General features: G+C 32.2%; 1 protein-coding gene across 2 annotated transcripts in view; it reads left to right on the forward strand.

Moving 5' to 3' along the window:
- Nucleotides 1-17,964, forward strand: part of LOC135133893 (hypoxia-inducible factor 1-alpha-like) — a 56,145-nt gene extending 38,181 nt beyond the window's left edge. For both annotated transcript variants that reach the window (XM_064062429.1, XM_064062428.1), the window contains exons 8-12: nt 6,749-7,050; nt 8,882-9,105; nt 9,161-9,503; nt 9,556-9,824; nt 16,189-17,964. In XM_064062429.1, the coding sequence (XP_063918499.1) occupies nt 6,749-7,050; nt 8,882-9,105; nt 9,161-9,503; nt 9,556-9,824; nt 16,189-16,440 (1,390 nt within the window). In that variant the 3' untranslated portion in view covers nt 16,441-17,964. The remainder of the gene's footprint in view (nt 1-6,748; nt 7,051-8,881; nt 9,106-9,160; nt 9,504-9,555; nt 9,825-16,188) is intronic.
- Nucleotides 17,965-18,989: the final 1,025 nt, after the last annotated feature.

Below are 18,989 nucleotides of genomic sequence, written 5' to 3' on the forward strand. Positions count from 1 at the left end.
CCCAAACATTTCCACCAACACAGCTGATTGTGATGGAGGAGGGTTAAATTTAGAGTAGTGTAAGTTCAAGGTCATGATTCGCGCAGCTCCAGGCTTAATCGATACCGAATGAAAAGAGAGAATGCTCCAGAGAGGGGAATGTTTGATTTGAGTGCCTAGTGGGATTTATAAAAAAAAGTAAATGAATCAGCTGATTCTGTAATGTTGAGTTGTCGCTGTTGACTAACTATATATTTGATGTTCTATGGATTTTGTAAAATTTTGTTTACTTAGAAACGATGAATGACTTGAGTCAACCGACAAATTTGTTTACTTTACAAGTTTAAATGTAAAATGTGGTAAAAGTGGTGGAGTAGCAAGCGTAAAATTTTATTTTGATAAAAGAGTGTGAAGGACGTGACACGATATATGGTCTAAATTTTTTAAAAAATGCTTATAATTGATTCGAAATACTTCATACGATAAAACCCAATTCAGTTAAACTAGTATACAACGAAATTGTTGATTAAAAAAAAAATCGCTAGAAATTGATATTTATAGATCCTGCGTTTTTTGTGGCTTCATTTTTGAAACAATAAAAGTGAAATATCATGTTTGTTTGATTGTGTGTTTTTTAAAGTAATTGATTTATTTACCTTTTACGCATATCATAAACCATTGAGGTTAGTAATTTGTTTTGGAACACGTTTTGAGCACAGTTACAGTGCATGTATCGTAATTAGCAGCTATTTTAATCAACGAGGAGAAAAAGTGGAGCATTCTTCACTTGTGTGTGGACTAATTTTACAGTTAATTCCGACAATAATAGCTTTCGCTAATAGTTATCATTTTATTATAAAATTTATGATGCATTCATTACTTTTATCTTCTCCGCATAATAGTTTCATTGCTCACGTAATAATCCGCTTGGCATTTCCGCTCACGGGGAATTCCAAACTAGTTCCTTTAATTTGGCCCTACCCTCGGTGTGAAAATGATGGGTGTATTCAGAAGTGCATGTTTGTAAGCCTGCTGTACTTCGGCTTATGATTATAAATAATCGAACAAGGCAATATAATGTGTTTAGAGCTGTAATAAGACATCGTTCGACTGACAAGGTCACTTTTAATCATTTCGGTAGATTATTATACACCGATCATTTACGTGATGGTGGCAAAGTTGTGATTATCACGCTAAAATTAAAAGTGTGTACAGAGTAACCCAAAATTTCCAGAAAATGTATAACATTTAGTAATGTTGCCATTTAAATTATAATGTAATAATCAAAATATTTGGAATTATTTTTGTTTTTTGTTTTGTTTTTTTAATCTTATGTTGTTCGGTCACTATTCTTCCTGTGTTTCTATTTATGCTAGAGTAATGGATATCTGTCACTCCTCAGGTTTTCGTATTAACGCTGGATTTGTCGTAGCTTCTGAGTTCGCACCAAATTTTCTTGGTCTGTGTCAATTTTTAGCATACAAATGACTTCGAAAATAGTGAACCGTACGCTAAACACGCTGCTGTACAACTCCGGTGATTAGTGTCATGCATTTCAAATTTTGTCAGTCGGAATTTACAGGTCTAAATTTTGTAGATCATGCATGCCGTTGTATTGTAATAGATCTTATACTTCTCTTACATGATGGCCAGTTTTTTAGGTAGTGTGTTTGAATTTGTAATATCTAATACTTACATAGTTTTCGTATTTATGCCACTTAAAATAAAACAAGGAAACCTCTCTAAAATACAGATAATTTTTTAAAAGTAGTTCGTTTAAATTTTACAAAATTTGCATTATCTTCCATCTTTGGATACATGACAAAAATGTCATCTAATGAATATTTCAAACAAAATTAACTTCGAAATGACGTTACGAATTTTTAAATTTATTTGTGAATTTTAATGAATACAAAAATAACGTTCTGAGCATACAAGTAGCCAAAATTTTAAGTTATATTGTGATCTTCAAAATTGGTATTGTTCTGCTTCTTATATGGTCATACGACCGTAAAATTAAGTATGTTATATAAAATTTTGAAACCAATTTGTTCGCTTTCTGTTTGTTAAAAATGCGATTCAAAAAAACGTAATATGCAAAAAACCCACATATTTCTTTGATAGTAAGTATACAGTTTTATGCGTATGAGGCAGCGACCCATGCAATTAACCTACGCTATAACCCTTCATGTATGATGGTAGGTTTATAGAGGCAAAGTTAAATGCAGTTCAACATTAATTTAGGAAAAGCGAGTAAAAAGAAGAAAAAGTATATAGTTAAGTATAATTAAAAATAAACCTAAGTTATAGGAAAAGTTTAACTGTAGTGTAAAGGTTTCTTTTGTTGCTTTACCTTGTTTTAAATTGATTCTTTGTGGATATTCATGTATAAAACGTTCGTTTTCGTTTTCTACGATTAGATGCGATAGACAAATATAAAAACAATGCAATCATTTTACCGAACAGGGACCGTTAAAAACAAAAGTTACCTACATTTTATTTTTAGTTAAGATATAAAAAACGTTGCTAACAATGCTAACATAAATATTTATGTTACTTTTAAAGATAAAGGTATTGTAAATTTCCTTACGTTAAATTAATATGATTTAAGCAACGAATGAAAGAGTAAATAGAAAAGTAACCCATGTCCCATATCAAAAAAAAAAAAATATAATTGCCCAAGTATTACTTATTGTTGTACAACTGGAACACTATTTCTACGATTTGTATGTTAAGGCAATCACGCTTATCAACGGAAATTGTTCGAAAATATGTAGTACATACCTATGATTAATAAAAATTATAATATTTGTTCTTAATGTGCAATTACGTTTGCTAACATCAAATTTTACTACTTGTAATTACTACACTTTTTCTCCTGTATCCGATAATCCATAATGATATTATTATAAACTGTTTGTACTATGTTGCAGTAATACTTTTAGAATTTACCGACCTGTTTTCATCGTACTTATATCAGTATCAATAACGTTGTAATGTAAATATTACAACACTCGTCTTTTTATCGAATTAATTATCATTTTATCGTGTATTTAATGATGATGGTGCGATGTTATAAAAGTTGTTTTACGATCCCATGTATAACATCGTGTGAATAGTAAATAGGAAAAGAACGAGAAAATTAGCGGCGTTTTGCCTCAGAAAATTCCGCTTCCAGATTTAAAACAGTCCGCTCAAGTGGTTTAATTAAGACAGATGCGTCGTGGGTTAATAAATTCATGTGACGTTTTAATGGCCGAATAGAAATGGTGTCGTCATATTATGTAGCACAATCAAGATCAATTGTCTACCCTCACGGTATATCTAACACCAGCAATTTGAGTTGGTCTACGTTGTCTTCGTATTGTTTGTCCCTTATTTGTAGCGTTACTTATAAGGGCGTTGTTAAATGCCATTAAAATACATAGGAGTGAGTTTTATTTTTTCACACTTATTCATTTCCGGTGGAGAATATTCGAGAAACATGGCAACTGTGTAATCGACGTGACGTCGAACGCAATGTAGCGCAAGCTTTAATCTGTGCAATCTATTTTGTCGATAACTTTTTTGAAGTGGGTAAGATTTTTTTCGATATCTGAAGGAAATTTGTTCTAAAATAAACATAGTGAAAAACGCATTTCGCAGTATTATCTGTGAAATAATGTAAATATTTTTGTCTCGGTGGGAAACTTATCGGAAATTGAACATTTTTGTCGGGGTGCTGATCCACTTTTTTTATTCAATATGTACAGTTCTGGGATGTATTTTTTGTCTGCAATAGACGGTGTTATATCTAAGGAAGGAATTAATATTTATGAACTTTCTTAGCGAAAATTATAACATTATAAATTGTGATCAAATTTAACAAGTGAAGGAAGAGCAAACGTAGTCAATAGAGCTATGTTCAACCAATCACATGAGTATTGCATTGTTGTGAACTTTCGTATTAAATACATATAACGGAAGTTAAGTTGTCATGGTTCGATTTTGAATTTGAAATAGTGTATTGTGTAAACTGTTTCTGAAGATGAGTTAAATTAAAATATAAAATGAGACAAAAATTGAATTGATTTATTAGCATTGTGCTGTTCTAGATCAGAAAACTCGTGTTGTTCTCAACGCTGTCGCTATTTTTAAATTTTGTTTACTGTTATTTCTACAAAATTAGGTTTTTTCGGTCTAATAATAAAAAACATTTATTACAAAAAAAATCTGTTATAGTGTACGGGACCTTAATTTAATAGTTGGCGCACTGGACACTTTTTGTTTTTTTTTTAGGTGATATCTAACGACGTATACTTATAAATGCATGCTTAATATGTTTTAAACTTCAATGATATAACATACCTGTTTTTAGTTTCCTTATTAATACCGAAAGAGCAATAAAAACATGATTAAAGAGAGCAATGAATTTTGGAAAGTTTGTCTTTGATCGTTGCATGTTCTACTCAAAATTTCAAATCTGAGAAATATTTAAGGTGATAACTTTTGCCCTCACCAAATTTTGTGAACATATTTTTCGATTTTTAAAAGTAAAAAACAAAAAAAAAAAACAATGACGTATACATACTCTCAATATCTGAATGCGGTTTCCACTAGTTCTGTGGTGCCACAGTTTTTAAGTACTAACCTCCTGTATGTCAGTTACAGTAAGTACTCACTTGAGCTGATCCCTGAAAAATCTGTAAGTTGATTTTTATCAGCTTAAAAGTCTAGATTTGTTTTAATCTTTCTCAAAGTGCAGTAAACTCGCTGTATATTATGTTATTACGACAGCAATATCAACAATTTAGTTTTATCAGCTTTAGAATGAGTAAGAAAATATAATTAAAACAGCTGTAAATTCTAATAAAATTTTATTTTTCCTAATCTTTTTAATACATATTTCATAATTTAATATCAAAAAATTAAATTAGTAGATCACAAAGAACCAATATCAAAGAACCATTTACATTTACCTCGTTTATGGGTTATTGTCAGTTTTTTATTATCATGTTTCTACAGCGTGATAGTTAAGGATATTTTTTAATTTTCCTGAATTATCACCATAAGCTTAGATATGTCTAGATAGTTTTGTAGACATGACGCATCACCTAAAAACTGAACTTACGACTGTTTGAAATAATATCTTAAACACGTCTATTTAGGCCAAATTTGCTTTCTTCCACTTTCCTTATAGTGTGTTAAATTGAGCTGTTTTCGGTACAAATCTGACATGTGACTGTTTTACAGAAATTCTGAAATTTGGCAAATCTTACTTGAGTAGAAAGAGTATTAAATTCAAAACAATCTTGTGCCATTTACAAATTTAAAGTTGGTGTATTTTATAATTATTTATGTACTAGACTACTTCAAAATAATTTTTTCACATTCTACACTTCACTCGCTTTTATATATTATGAAAATCACAGAGTGCACCAATTATCCCTCTTTTTAATTGACTTTTAATTAACTGTTTAAGTTATTGAGTTCGGATTTTTGACGACAATAGTAATATTATTTTTAAATTATTTCCTTTACAAACACTTGATCCGGTTGTGAGATTAATTACCAGAAAATTATGACAAACTGTATAAACATATTTTGTATTTTTAAAGTGCTATGGGTTTCTTTTTGGTGGGATGTTTTAGAAAGTGAGCATTTAGTGTATATTTGTTTTTAACAAGTTAATCACATTAATTTATCTTGTGTACTTTTAAAAAGTTACACAGTAGTTTTATTTTAATCACGCTCTACAAACGTGTCCAGTTCAGAATACTAAAAATTAGGCTTTGAACGACAATAAATCTGTGTTTTATTATTTGTAATATGGAAATTAGTAATAAAACATTTGTAAGGTGGATAGAACAATGACAAATTTAGTTCTTTTTAATAAATTGTGACCGGTAAGTTAATTATGCAACTACCAACTTAACACAAGAGTTCTAATTGTTTAATAGACTATTTTAGCATGTTTTTTGCATCTATGAAACGCTTTTACTTCTCGTGATTTGTTTATTTAAAATGCATGGAATATTTTTAGCAAGCTTAGTCTGGTGGTTAAGATTACTCCTTCGGCGTGCTTTAAAAATGTATTATTTTTTGCTGCAGTAACTATCGCTAGTTGGCCTGGCAACACCCGCACTTATAAAATTGTCGTCGATGCAGACGTTCGGTCAACACAACGAGTTATGTGATTTAGATAACGTAATAGAACATTTCTGGGTTGCCGATCTTGATTATTAGAAAAATCACGCGTTCTGCGTGCGCTCCGTCTGAGTATTGTCGTACCGCCTCCTTCCATCACCAGGTCTCGTCGAAAAATTGCATGAAAAACTGATAGTCCCATCACGTGCCTCCAGCAACGTTTCCTTTTCGCAATTGAACGTATACGTCGGCTCTGTCACGTGAGCGCTGTCATGTACAGCAACAATGATGATCTATCCACATTCACTTGTCAACCCATCGGGTTCTCGATATAGCCCACCGGCCGCTTTTGGTGGGGATCAACCACGCGACTGCTCCACCGGGTAGCAGAGTGCGGCACTCCTCCGAATCAGTCGGCATCGAGACTTCCGAACAAATCAAGCAGATAAAAAAACCACTTGGAATTATCACGCGGTTGATAGTGCGGCCATATATCAATATAGCCAGTTCAACAAACGTTTAGTACTTCGAAAGCCTTCCCTTGCCGGAACTCCCGCGTGTGTGCGGTTTTTCGATAAGCTTGGAGACCGTCGGCAAAGGGCTCTTGAACGGGCCGTTCCAGCAAGTTGGTTTTGTTTTGCAGTGGCGTCGAATGCAAAGATGAGATTTATTCGTCGTCGCAGCTGGCTTCAGTAAAAACAGAGAATTTGTGCAATAATAACAACACCGTCGACGAGACGATTTTGCCCGTGGTTGTCGTGGAGAAAGCGGCCGAATCTGGTCCTGTTCAAAATATTGAGCCCGTCAAAAGTACCGAGAAGTTGTTAACGTCGTACGCCACTCCGAGGCCACCCCTAACGGCCACCTCCAAGATATTCGCTCCAAGAACGGAAGAGATGAATAAGGGATTCCTGACCTTCTCCGATGATGAGCCCGGACTTACGAGTAAGTCTGACAGGGGAAAATCACTTACGATAAAAACATTACTTAACGCGTGTAAAGTTTCCATGACCATTTTATGTTTTGATAAGATTATACCTCATGCAGATTACATATTTTCCTGTTGCAGTCATATTTTGGTGCAAATTTTTTCGTCGTTCGAAAATAAAAAACCTTGAATACGTAGGTTTGTCTAATAAAGATAAAAACGTCTACAAATATTTAAACATAATGTTTTCATATAATTGTACTTTCTTTGTGAATTGTGTGCTTTAAGCGTACGCTAAAATTAATACCAGAATTCTAATAAAGTAATTTTATTTTCTTGTTCTTATCTGTCGATACTATTTACTCAATATTGTTGTTTTGTATAAAGGTTATCATGTTTATCTTGGAATAACTTGAAGAAATTGTTCAGAATGTGTTATGTAATGTGAATCTGAGTTAATTGTTATTCTAAACTCGTAATATTCCACAATACCGAATTTGCTGGTGCTAATTGTTTTTTGCGACTTGACTGATAATTCTCATAATTGATGCAAGTAATCATCTATAATTTTTAAATTTAGTTGGAATAAACAATGAAAGCAACATCAGTTGCGGTTAAATGTAAATGGTAATAAAATTTAAAATTGATTTTAAACATTTAACTTTATGCACACTAGTATTCGAATGCAACGCATTTCGACGAGTTATGTCAATAACAACTTAGATATTAAATTTATAGAGATAAAACTAAGTAACCATACAGCTAAAAATGCATCAATTTATCACATTCTAATTTCTTTCATATGTGACAAAATAAATCAGTCTAGGTGTGCAATCGTTTTTTTTTTTTATTCTTTGAAATAAATTATCAACGTAACTCACATTATTTTGCACGTTATTTAAATTGCTCCAAGACTATAGTTAGTTTGTTATTTCTACCGTGCAAGTCTCGAATAAAAAAATCCAGTGCTTACTGGAAGTAATTAAAACATGACTTAAGAAAACAGTAATTAATCCCAACACCATTTTTAATCACCAAATGCAATAGATTTTTATGTTAGGAAAAACACTACTTTTAACTAATCCTACCTTGAGGTTTACATGTCATGTTCATTCACAAATCTTATTGTTAACTGTATATTGAATCGTAATTTTTGATTCTCAAATACGTGCCCGTTTGAAATTCAAATCTGCGGTTGAAATTTAAATTTAAATACTTTGAATTCAAGGGAGATTCGTTTAATTACTTTCGATCTTCAAGCAACAACAGGCACTATCCGAGTAGAATGATTTGTCTTGTATTTATTTTAATTGTTGTTACGTGTAAGAACTGCAAGCACGCTGATTTGTAGTATAAAAATAGTTTGAAACTTGATGAGTGGTAGTGGTTATCGAACTAACGTTAAATTAAAAACTGGATTCGTGAGTTGCTTTGTTTTTATTTCATTGTAGTTTATTAAAGATTGAAAAATCACTTGCATTATATAAGTTCGCAATACGTCGTCGAAGGTCGACGGTGCTTTGCTAAATCATGTGAACATTACATAATTGAGGGCGTATGCAAAAATTTGTAGTTTATCTGTTTAAGCCAATTTGACGTGGAAGCATCAATGTTGTACGTTTATCATCCTGGCAAGTTCCTGGCTTTGTTTCGTCGTAGTCTAATATTAGCAACTGTAGTTTCAATCCGTAATTAAGTCGATAAATAGCAGCAAAAACCTTGACATTAGTACCGTCATGATGGAATAATTTAATATATAAGTTCTCGAACATTGTAATGTTTTTATTGAGGGATTTTTTAATCGATTGCAGTGATTTTGATTCATTAATTAATTGATTTCGTTTGCAGTGCTGAAAGACGAGCCAGACGATTTGACGCATTTGGCTCCAGTTGCTGGTGACGTGTGTGTTCCCTTAGATGACCATCCCTTCTTAACTGACAAGATGTTGGACGATTTCTTGCTCAGAGATAGTTTCGAGCCCCTTTTGAATGACGAACCCACCGATCCCTTTATTTCGTACAGAGATTCGTACGATAATTCACCTCAATTACTCTCGCCTAATCTTTCAAAGGTATTGGTAGTGATTGGTGGAAGGAATGAACGATTTTCAGTGCAATGTTTTCCAGAATTCGGAGTGCAGTTTACCCTCCTTAAATAGTCCGAGCGATTCGTTGAGTGACGAAGATCGTCTGTCAACATTTATGAATTTACATACAGAAGAGGATTCGGATTTAGTGTCGAAAGCTCCTTATATAAATATGAATATGGCTGACGATTTACCTCTGTTGATGTCAGACGATCTCATGTGGAATAGCAACGAAAAGTCGAGAAGTTCTCCTGATAGCAGTTCCAGTTTAGCACAGTTGTTATGTTCGTCAATAAATAAACATTCGCGATCTAACGATCACGGTGGAGGGTTAATTTCGCCGGATCACATGATGGAGATAGATAGTTATTACAACAAGAAAAGTACAGAAATTGTTAGCTTTGTGGAAAATATCCTTCATTCTATTGTTTTTAGATTCCTCGCTAAATGGAAAGTCATCGCCTCTTGCGTCTAGATTAGAAAGAACACATAAAAGATCGAACACGTCGGCGTACGAAACAAACACAAAGAGATCGAGAAACGAGCCTAAAGAGAAAATGTCTTCAGAATTATTACAACAGTTAATGTCCAATAACCATCATCGAGGGCGACCTAAAGGCAAAAGTAATTGGTTATTGGACTCTGGTGGACAGAAAGCGGCGTGTATAAGCCAACCAAGCGACAGTGTTCTCATGAACCTTTTGGTAAGCGGTTTCGATATCAGAGCCGGGTATATATGTCTGGCTCCGACTAAATCTAAAAGATGAAGTGAAATGTTCAATTGGTCTCTATTTGGAGTGCGCTGTACTCAGTCTGAATGAGGTAGCTTAGCACAAAAAAACGAACTTTCTAGAATTAAGGCTGAAGAGGGGACGTAAAAAGAGATTTATTTTTATTATGAAATCCAGTACAGAGTTTTATAGATCTTTTATCGTGAATCCTAAACCATTCATCCAGATATCCTTATTCCTTCCACTAAAATTTAGAATTAAAATGGATGCCTTCATTCAGTTGCCAAAATATTTGAAAGTACAATAATTCAGGGAGATAACTTCACCCCTATTACTGCCAATATTTTCACAAGAGATAATAAGAGACAGCGTACTGGTTTTGACTGTGATAGGAACACTATCTGAAAAGCTCTCTATTTATCGTTACATTCCACTTCATGTTCACTGTATTAATAAAGTTCGATGTAACAGAAAGGCTTTGACTGTCAACTCTGTGTGAACAAACTAAATGTTTATATATTGGATAGAAAGTTTCGTAAATCAGTTATATATTTCTAAAACACATTTACTACAATTGAACAGTCTAAGAATAAAATTTTTGTACTGAACTTTTGGACCGTTTACAGAAGGCTCTTATGTAGCATATCATTCATGTGGTTGACGTTTTATAGAACTGTAGTAAATGACGCTTAAAAAAGTGTATTCTTTGTAACAGGAACGATCGACGTATTTACATGTTATCGTGTTAAATAAAAAGTTTTAAAAAGTATTGAAAATATAAAAATAAGTAGATATGTACAAACCACATACAACGAAACACCATGTAACTATTTAGTGTTGATAGTTGTATGCACTTTTGATCCTCTTGTTACCGAATTAGTGATCAAGAGTGCTATTGAAATTTTACTTGTAAATAGCTCAGTTGTTATTGTTAAGGCAATAATAATTACGCAGTGATATGTATAATCTTTTATAAAGATTATTTTTAGATTATATTAATTCTTGTGTATTTATTTTTTTTAAGCATATTTGTTAATATGCTCATGTTGCCAATAAAATGTATTTGTAAGTACAAGTTATCTTTATTTTAGCGGTAAGAAAGTAAGAATCTTCAGTGATTTTTGGGTGACCTGAGTAGTGAAAAAATATTTTTATATTTAGAGGTACAAAATCAACATATATTTCAGGCGGTTTATGAGCCGAGTGCATAGCAACAAATTTCTACGCATTCAGTGAAAAAATATTTGTATTTTGATTGTTGAATTTTTGTGGTGTGAGTAATGATCATAGTACAGATTGTAGTGAAGACAAGCGGGATAACCTAATTGGGGCCATAATCGTTACTCATTATGATTAATACACATAATCCGCGGACAGCACTTGAAGCGCTCTGCTTTAACTGTATTATATTTAAGGTATGATTTAATGCTATTTTACTTTTTTTAGTTATATTTCTGACAATTCGGGTTTGAGTTTGTTTTTGTTTGAACTTGTGCAGCCGTACGGTGTAACAGTAATATTTTTAATTCACCATTTTAAAGTCATTTATGTAATAGGTTCTAATAATTATTACTAAAAAAGTTTCGAAAAAATACGTAATATGAACAGTTAAAACGTAATTCGTTGTTACTAAGGAGTTTTTCGTGGAATTAACTGTTTTTAGTAGATTAATTTTTAAAATGCGTAGATTTTATATTTATATTCGGACTAGATGCAGATTTCAGTATAGTGCGAAAACCATAATTATTTCGATAAATCTAAATGCTCCGCTTTTACCAACGTAATGATGTCGTTAGAGAACTCGAACTAGTTTCTTTCGTTATTTATTGTTTGCGTAATTGCTGAGATAAAGGTGTGTGTAGACGCGAGCTAACAAGTAACATTAAGGATCGATCAGAGTGGGCGCAACAAACTAGTATGTTTTAACTACTGCAACTTTGTATAAGACAATATTCGTGTCAATCGCTTAAACTACTGTTTGAAAATTTTTAATTAGTACCAAAGTTGTAATTTTGGTGTGTCCCGTGATTAAGGACGCTAATTACCTGAATAGGCTTATCATGCTTGGAGAGCTCGTGTGTAATTTAATATTAAGCACGAAAACCTCATCTGAAAATAATGGTGTTGCAGGATAGAAAGAACTTTTCTCACAGTTCACTCATAACGGCTGGTAATATTTGATTTGTAACCAGAATGAAGTGTGAAGCACTCCTGTATGTACAATCGACCACGAGTAAATGCAGTGGGAAGTTTAAATGAAACTTTATTCAACAAAAAAAGCTTTTATGAAAATCAAACTTTGCTCCAACCCACTTTAAAAAACTTGTTTATTACAGCTTGAGCTTCTTTGAAAATGTAGAGTTGCATGTTTAATGTACGTCAAGAGACACTTCGCATAACAGCAAACGGTTGTTCCAATTGGTGAAATAATTTAGAGAATGCAGTTTTTTTGACGAGGCATTAGCTACAACTTGAGCTAAAATATTTCGTGTTTGATCTACATGCAGTATTTTTTTTTCTGCAAATATAGTAATAAACACACTTTGATAAAAGTAATTTCGTAATAATATTTACTAACTATGTTGGTGTTGTTTCTTTGTTGCGCCATCCTTTGTTAAAAATTGTACATTAGGAGTTTACTCACATATAGTAACTGAACAAGAACTCATTTTGAAAATGTAGTAACAATACAGAGAAAAGGAAAAGTCCACACGGGCACGATAAGTTTTTCTTAATGAACAACTTGAACAAATTTTAATCAAGACAAGATTTTTCGTTTTGACACTAAACATCCGAAAAAAGTGCGTATGGAGTTAACAAAATGTTTCATGTACTTTAATTAGCTACAATGCAAAGAAAACAACAAATCAAAGTATTAAGTATTGTTAACGTGCTTTAACTTTAAAATACATTCATTATGAAATTCTTTGTGGGACTTGATAAAAATTCCGTGCGCTTATTACAGAGTAAATTTAACATGCCGTTAATGCTCTTCTGGAATTTCAGGTGGTGTGCAATAACTTCGCAAAAAGTTTACGTTTTTTTGTAGATTAATTTGAAAATTCTAATCTCCATGTACAAAAAATCGCCAACAATGTGAACATGAACATCTAAGACAATGTTTTTAAATTCTGCCGTCATAATTAATGATCGGAGGTTGCTGCATTTGGCACGTGGATGGTTAATGTCGACCTAAATATGTAACCATAAAAGCCTCAGCAATTATGCTGAGTGTTTGTCTCAACTGATTTGTCAAAATTACTTTAAACATAGGAAGTAAATTTTGTGGTAAATAATGTACAAAATAAAATATTAGAGATATAAAATGGATCGCCCTACTTTCAGACAACAGAACAAACAGAATGATTTTCATTTTTAATTTGTTGTGAAATTATTATTGTTGTCACAGTACATTCGGAAATTTAAAAAGAGTTACATGACTAAATTTTATAGTAAATTTGACTTGAATAAAACAGTTTTTTTACTAATAATTGAAACAAATTATTGTAAGTAATTATTTAAAGGTGGGCACTCCATTTAAAAAAAAACGAAAGTTATGCAGACCGGTTGAAGGGTTACTTTAGAAAGACTTATTGGAAAATCATACTTAATTACAAAGTTGTTTCAACTAAAAGTTGTTAATGTAACCCTTTTACATACAAGTGCAACACATAGGTGTCCCAGATAAAACTCCGCTTGTTTGTATTTCGAAAACTGATAGGGATATTGAAATTTTGTAAACGTTATTGTTTTTAGCTTGAAGGGGAAAACTTGATTTAGTACATTGTAAATATGACCCATATAAAAAAAATGAAAGTTAAGGGAAATAAAGTACTACTACTTTAATTTACGTACAATCGGTAAGATCTGTTTGAAAACAGTTATTTAAGCATATATTCGCGCTGCCGTCCTTCACACGCACAAATTTCCTTATTAGTTCGCAAGTTGTTGCGCTTAATAGAGTGTCGCGCCTTAAAGAAGCGCAAACATTCTTAATTCAACTTTTTAAATTTTCCAAATCACGTTAAATCTGGGCGGAGAGCTGTCCGTGTCCATTGCAGGTTAAAAAAAAAAAAAATCGACAGGTAGCAAAGAAATTGCAATAGTTCAAGATTTCTGATGCTGCGAGAGCTAAAAAAATTTCCACACTTACTTCACTTAATCTGTACGCAGCACACACTTAAAATTGTGTACAGAATAAACGAAAATGATTAACGTTCAAGTGATTTAACGACATAATTTGACATCCAGCTTTTATAGTAATTACAAAGTTGTGCAAATTTTGCATTAGGTAATATTATCTTTTACGGAGTTCATTTAAAATGCGTCATTTCAGTTCACATTTGAGGTGATGAAAATTTAAAAAACTAAAAATTAAGTTAAATGATTGTGGTAACCTAACATGATCCAACTAGTGCGAGAAGTTCAAGTAATTTATCTTGGTGTCAGAAATAATAATTATTTTGGATACAAATGGAATAGAATCATTGCTAGTATATGAGACTGAAGTTTACTCACAAAAACTTAGCTGAGTTATGTAATGATACAATTATGATAATAATAGTACTTGAGCCCTCGTGTAACATACAAAATGTATGTACAGCGTCTAAATTTGACGCAGTCAGTTTAAATAAATAAAAAAATATATTTGTATAAAAAATATAAGTTAACCTAAATTGTGCTACCCGTTTGACTAAGATAAATTATACGTATGTGTTAACATAATAGTGCAGTAATGTGGTATACTGTTAACTCAAATGAGTACGATAAGTGAAATTTATCCTACAGTTGCAGATAAATATCTTCAATTAATTACCTTTCTCGTGTGGTTTACACACGTAGGTAATAATATTTTTATTCCATGTAACATAAATAACAATTACCGCACCAAAACAACATTTAAAACCTTTTTAAGAAAAAAGGTATATCCCACTATTTTATGCGAAGTAATAAACTCAGTCATTTGTCATAAGACGTGCCAATGTTTTATTCTAACTCGTTTTGCATCTATTTATGAATAACAGAGACGGACGTACATTTGCTCAATTTTAATTGCAAATAAACATTTATGGAAGAACAAATAAGAGGAAACTAATGAGAATGACAAAGAAGCGCCAACTTTTGTATTTTAATGTAGAAGTGTGAGAACTACAAAAGCCTCGCTTCCAATGCACGTCGACGTAATAAAATAAAATTTTGTGGTCTGATTAAATAATTAAATTAAAATTTATTGTCACCAAAAAAAATATATCCCTAAAAATGTACATATTCTCCGAATATCGCCGCACTAGTTTTATTTACGCTTAATGAACCTAATTTTGTACTTTTGTACAAGACTACAAGGAAGCAATAAAAATATGAAAATTTGACCGTATAATTTTATTTAACCGACAAGTTGGAATTAGATTTCGAGTTTTGTAAATGTTTCCTGCCAACAACATATTTGCATTTGTTTTTTCACTACTCGGCAAATCGGGTTTTTTCCCGCTTACTTTCTTACTGCGTCCAAGGTAAGTTGTAATTAAAACTTGTATTTAATTAACTTAGGTCCATATAGCAGTTTGCAAACTGTAGTGTTCATTTTAGAAGAGATAATGAGATTCTCGGTAAATATTAATCCTGTTAAGCTAGAATTGAAATTACATCGGCTAACATGTTCACAAGATCAAGTTATTGACAGAATCCTTAATGATTACTTATACCGTAGTAAATATTTATTTGAAACCTATTTTAGGTGACAACTTGATCAAATGTTTGTTAAAAGTAGGTGTCAAGAATTATTGTAACTGGTCATTTGAAGTGTTGTAAATTGTGTTAACTTGTGTTTGATAGATCTTGAAACCAGATATTTCAAGTAAAGAATGATGTTTGTTGTATTTATCTGTTTACATTATTATAAGCATTCTTTTTCCCTTAATCTTTTCTTGTTTAATGACGTAAAGCCACGAGGCGTTTGATTACGTGTTAAAAGCTATCGGTATCACAGAGTTCATAAATCAAGAAAAAAAGTCAACTCCCAGTGTGGACGATGAAACAAGAGGACAAGAGTACATGACTTGAACACTGGCACATTCAGCAATTTTAATGGAATTATGTGCAGCGCTTCATTTAATGCATAAAAAATTTAATCTAGGTCAAAGCTTTCTTTTACATATTAATTCAGGGGACGCAAAACCGGGAGCTCTAACGAAACTAATTAAAGTTGATAAAATTTCAGTTGGAATTTTTGTTGTGTGATTGTTTTGAGACTGACATTCAGGAATTGCTCAGAATTGCCTTTGAAGATTTAGTATCATGCTTTATTATTTTATAATAATATATTTTTTATTTTGTATAGGATGATCCTATGGTACGGATGTCTATAAAAAAGGAAGAGGAGAGACTGTCGGCAGAACCACCAGACGGACCTGAATCTAGGCAGAGCAAGATAAGGAAGAATTCTCTTTCGTTGCTTGATCCAGACGGAAGTGCGATACCTTCATTACTCGATCTAACGCAGCAGGATTTTGAAGTGAATGCACCCGTTAACAACCTTCTTCTCCAGGGTACCGATCTACTCACGGCGCTGGATATAAATGGACCCATTTAGCTAGAGCTGTTTGCTGGTGACACAGCAGTTGTACGAGAGTTTGAAATGATACCGCTAATCATAATTAATGGGGACAGTGTTAGAGTGGAAAATGTTCAGATTGTCGTGGATGGTAACTAACAAGATAATTTAATAACGCAAAAACGACTGAAATGAGGGGTCTTAGAAACGTAAAAGTAGACTGGAGAAGAGACAGATGTGCTTGTTTAGACGTGTTTAACCTAGGGTTACCAGTCGTCCCAATTTCGGGGTCGCGGTTTGAAAGCCCAGCTTTGCCCATGTCCCGTACAGCGCAGTACAAAAAACGAGTTTTTTTATTGTTGATTCTTTTTTTGAGTTTTTAAGCAAGTGTTGACAAGTTACACTTTAAAAAGCAATATATAACAGTAACGGAATGAAACGCAAAATCAATCAAATCTGGCATCCCTGGTTGAACAATTTGCATGTGTTGTTTCTTCACGTTTGTTATAACTTGTTAGAAAAAAATAAGAAGCACAAATTTCGAGTTTCTATTGTATTTTTGCTTAAATTCAGATTGTAGTTTTGAAGTGGTATATTTTTCTGTAATTTCTAATTAATTTCCTACTAAATATTCCTAGTTTGTAGCCTAATATTTTTGTAATTTTATAATTATTGCCTAACTTATGAATGTGTACATTTCCAAAGTTGTTGTAAAATATTGTAATTTATAAAAATACATCGTGTACAATCAATTTTCCTCATTTCATTTTAAATTATATTGTTAATTCCGTAACTTTTTATTTATAAATAATTCTCATCGAGTAGAGTCTCAGCATAATTTTCAAGCTCTCTTTTTTACTGCTATGAAGTGTAGTGATATATATTTGTTTAAGAGATGAAATTATTGTGTTAGAATAATGGTAGTGTGCTGTTGATTTTATTATATACTTATCCGTGTTAATTTTTATTATTTTTATTTATAAGTAACATTCACTCACCGACATTGTCAACATATGAGTACCTAAAGTAGAGCCAAATAATTTCTAATGAAGATTGTCATCGTTTTTGATACATTGCAATACTGCCATACAATTGATTAGTAGTTGTAGTTAAAACAAAAGCATTTCAGAAATTTATTTATAGATTTAGAGATTAGATTAAGAAATAATGAGCATACTACAAATGCAATATTATGGTTTTACCTTTGCGTAACATCAGATCTCGGCACAATTTATGGGCAGAGACAGGGTACAAAGTCAAAGACATTTTTTAAATAATAAAAAAAATCAAAAAAAGTGATTTGGTGTTACCCAAAGTTGATACTTATTTGTTTTAGTTTTAGAGGTTGTATAAGTTGCAATATAAAATTCGAATCCATGTTTTTATAAAGTTTTGCCCGGGATCTTTTTTATTGCTGTCTTATTATGTATAAAAGTGCAAAATTTTACTATGTTAAGAGAAAAGAAAACTTGTATATTTGGAAGGTGATATGAATTTAAATATATATCAAAGTGATGTGTTATTGGGAGGTATACTCGGGTGAATAAATTATATCAACATTTATTTCATTTGTTATTAATCCTTAACCATTACTTCACTCTCGTCAATGTTCATAGAGTTCATAAATTTGCATCAAATTTATGTTTTATGGACAAAGACATTGATGACATTCGGAAAAAAATACGAAGTGACCAAAAAATGTTATCAAAAGTTTTTCAGCAATCTGCAGGATATATTAAGATCAGATGAAAATTCGGAGATAGGCGATATTAATTGGAAGCACTGCACTTAAAGTTTGCGAGAAAAGTACAAGGGTGCCCAATATTTTTCAAAATGACCATGACAACAGAAGTGTAGAGATGGTGAGAACCATGGAGGTAGAATAGATCATCCTTCCTCCATGGAAATAACAGTTACAGTTCATTTTTTAAGGGCATGAACAAAAGTATGCAACATATTATACACAAGTAGAAAGATTGATGTGTTATCCAAGTTTACATGAAACAAAAAATTTTAGGTTAACAATAATGTGAAATTTTAAGAAAACTACGTTTTTGACAAAACGCCAATGTTGCCTTTTTTTTTGCAAAACATACCTTGATTTAAAATTGAATTTAATTAACTATGAAAACTGTATTTTGAGTTGAGTGAATATTTCCATGCCCTTAAAAAATGAGCTATAATTAATCGTACATTTTTAAATGTCTAAAAACTTAAAGATACTTGTTATTAAAAATAAAAAGGGAATTTTGAATTCTGAGGTCGCCCAATCCCGCACTCGACTCCCTTCGCCATGATTGGGATAGAGATGAATAATGGGGGAAACCGCAGGTAGGCTATAGATTAGAAAACAATTAATCACGAATAGTTTAGTTCAAAAAGTGATATCTTTTCTACTGCTCATAAATGTTATTGTCTGATGTGTAGAAATCACTGTCGCTTATGGAAGAGTTTGGTTTTTGGCAGTGTCGGATTGTATCGCCCGGATACCGGGAAATTTCCCGGTGGCCCCGAAACAGTCTACTTCTTTTTCCGTCTGTCTGTCTGTGTCTGACGTCTGTCCGGATTTTTATTAGACAGATAATCTC

Source organism: Zophobas morio, unplaced genomic scaffold (genome assembly GCF_036711695.1).
Source record: "Zophobas morio isolate AGI-343-1 ecotype UQ-CSIRO unplaced genomic scaffold, CSIRO_AGI_Zmor_V1 ptg000023l, whole genome shotgun sequence".
NCBI lineage: Eukaryota > Metazoa > Arthropoda > Insecta > Coleoptera > Tenebrionidae > Zophobas > Zophobas morio.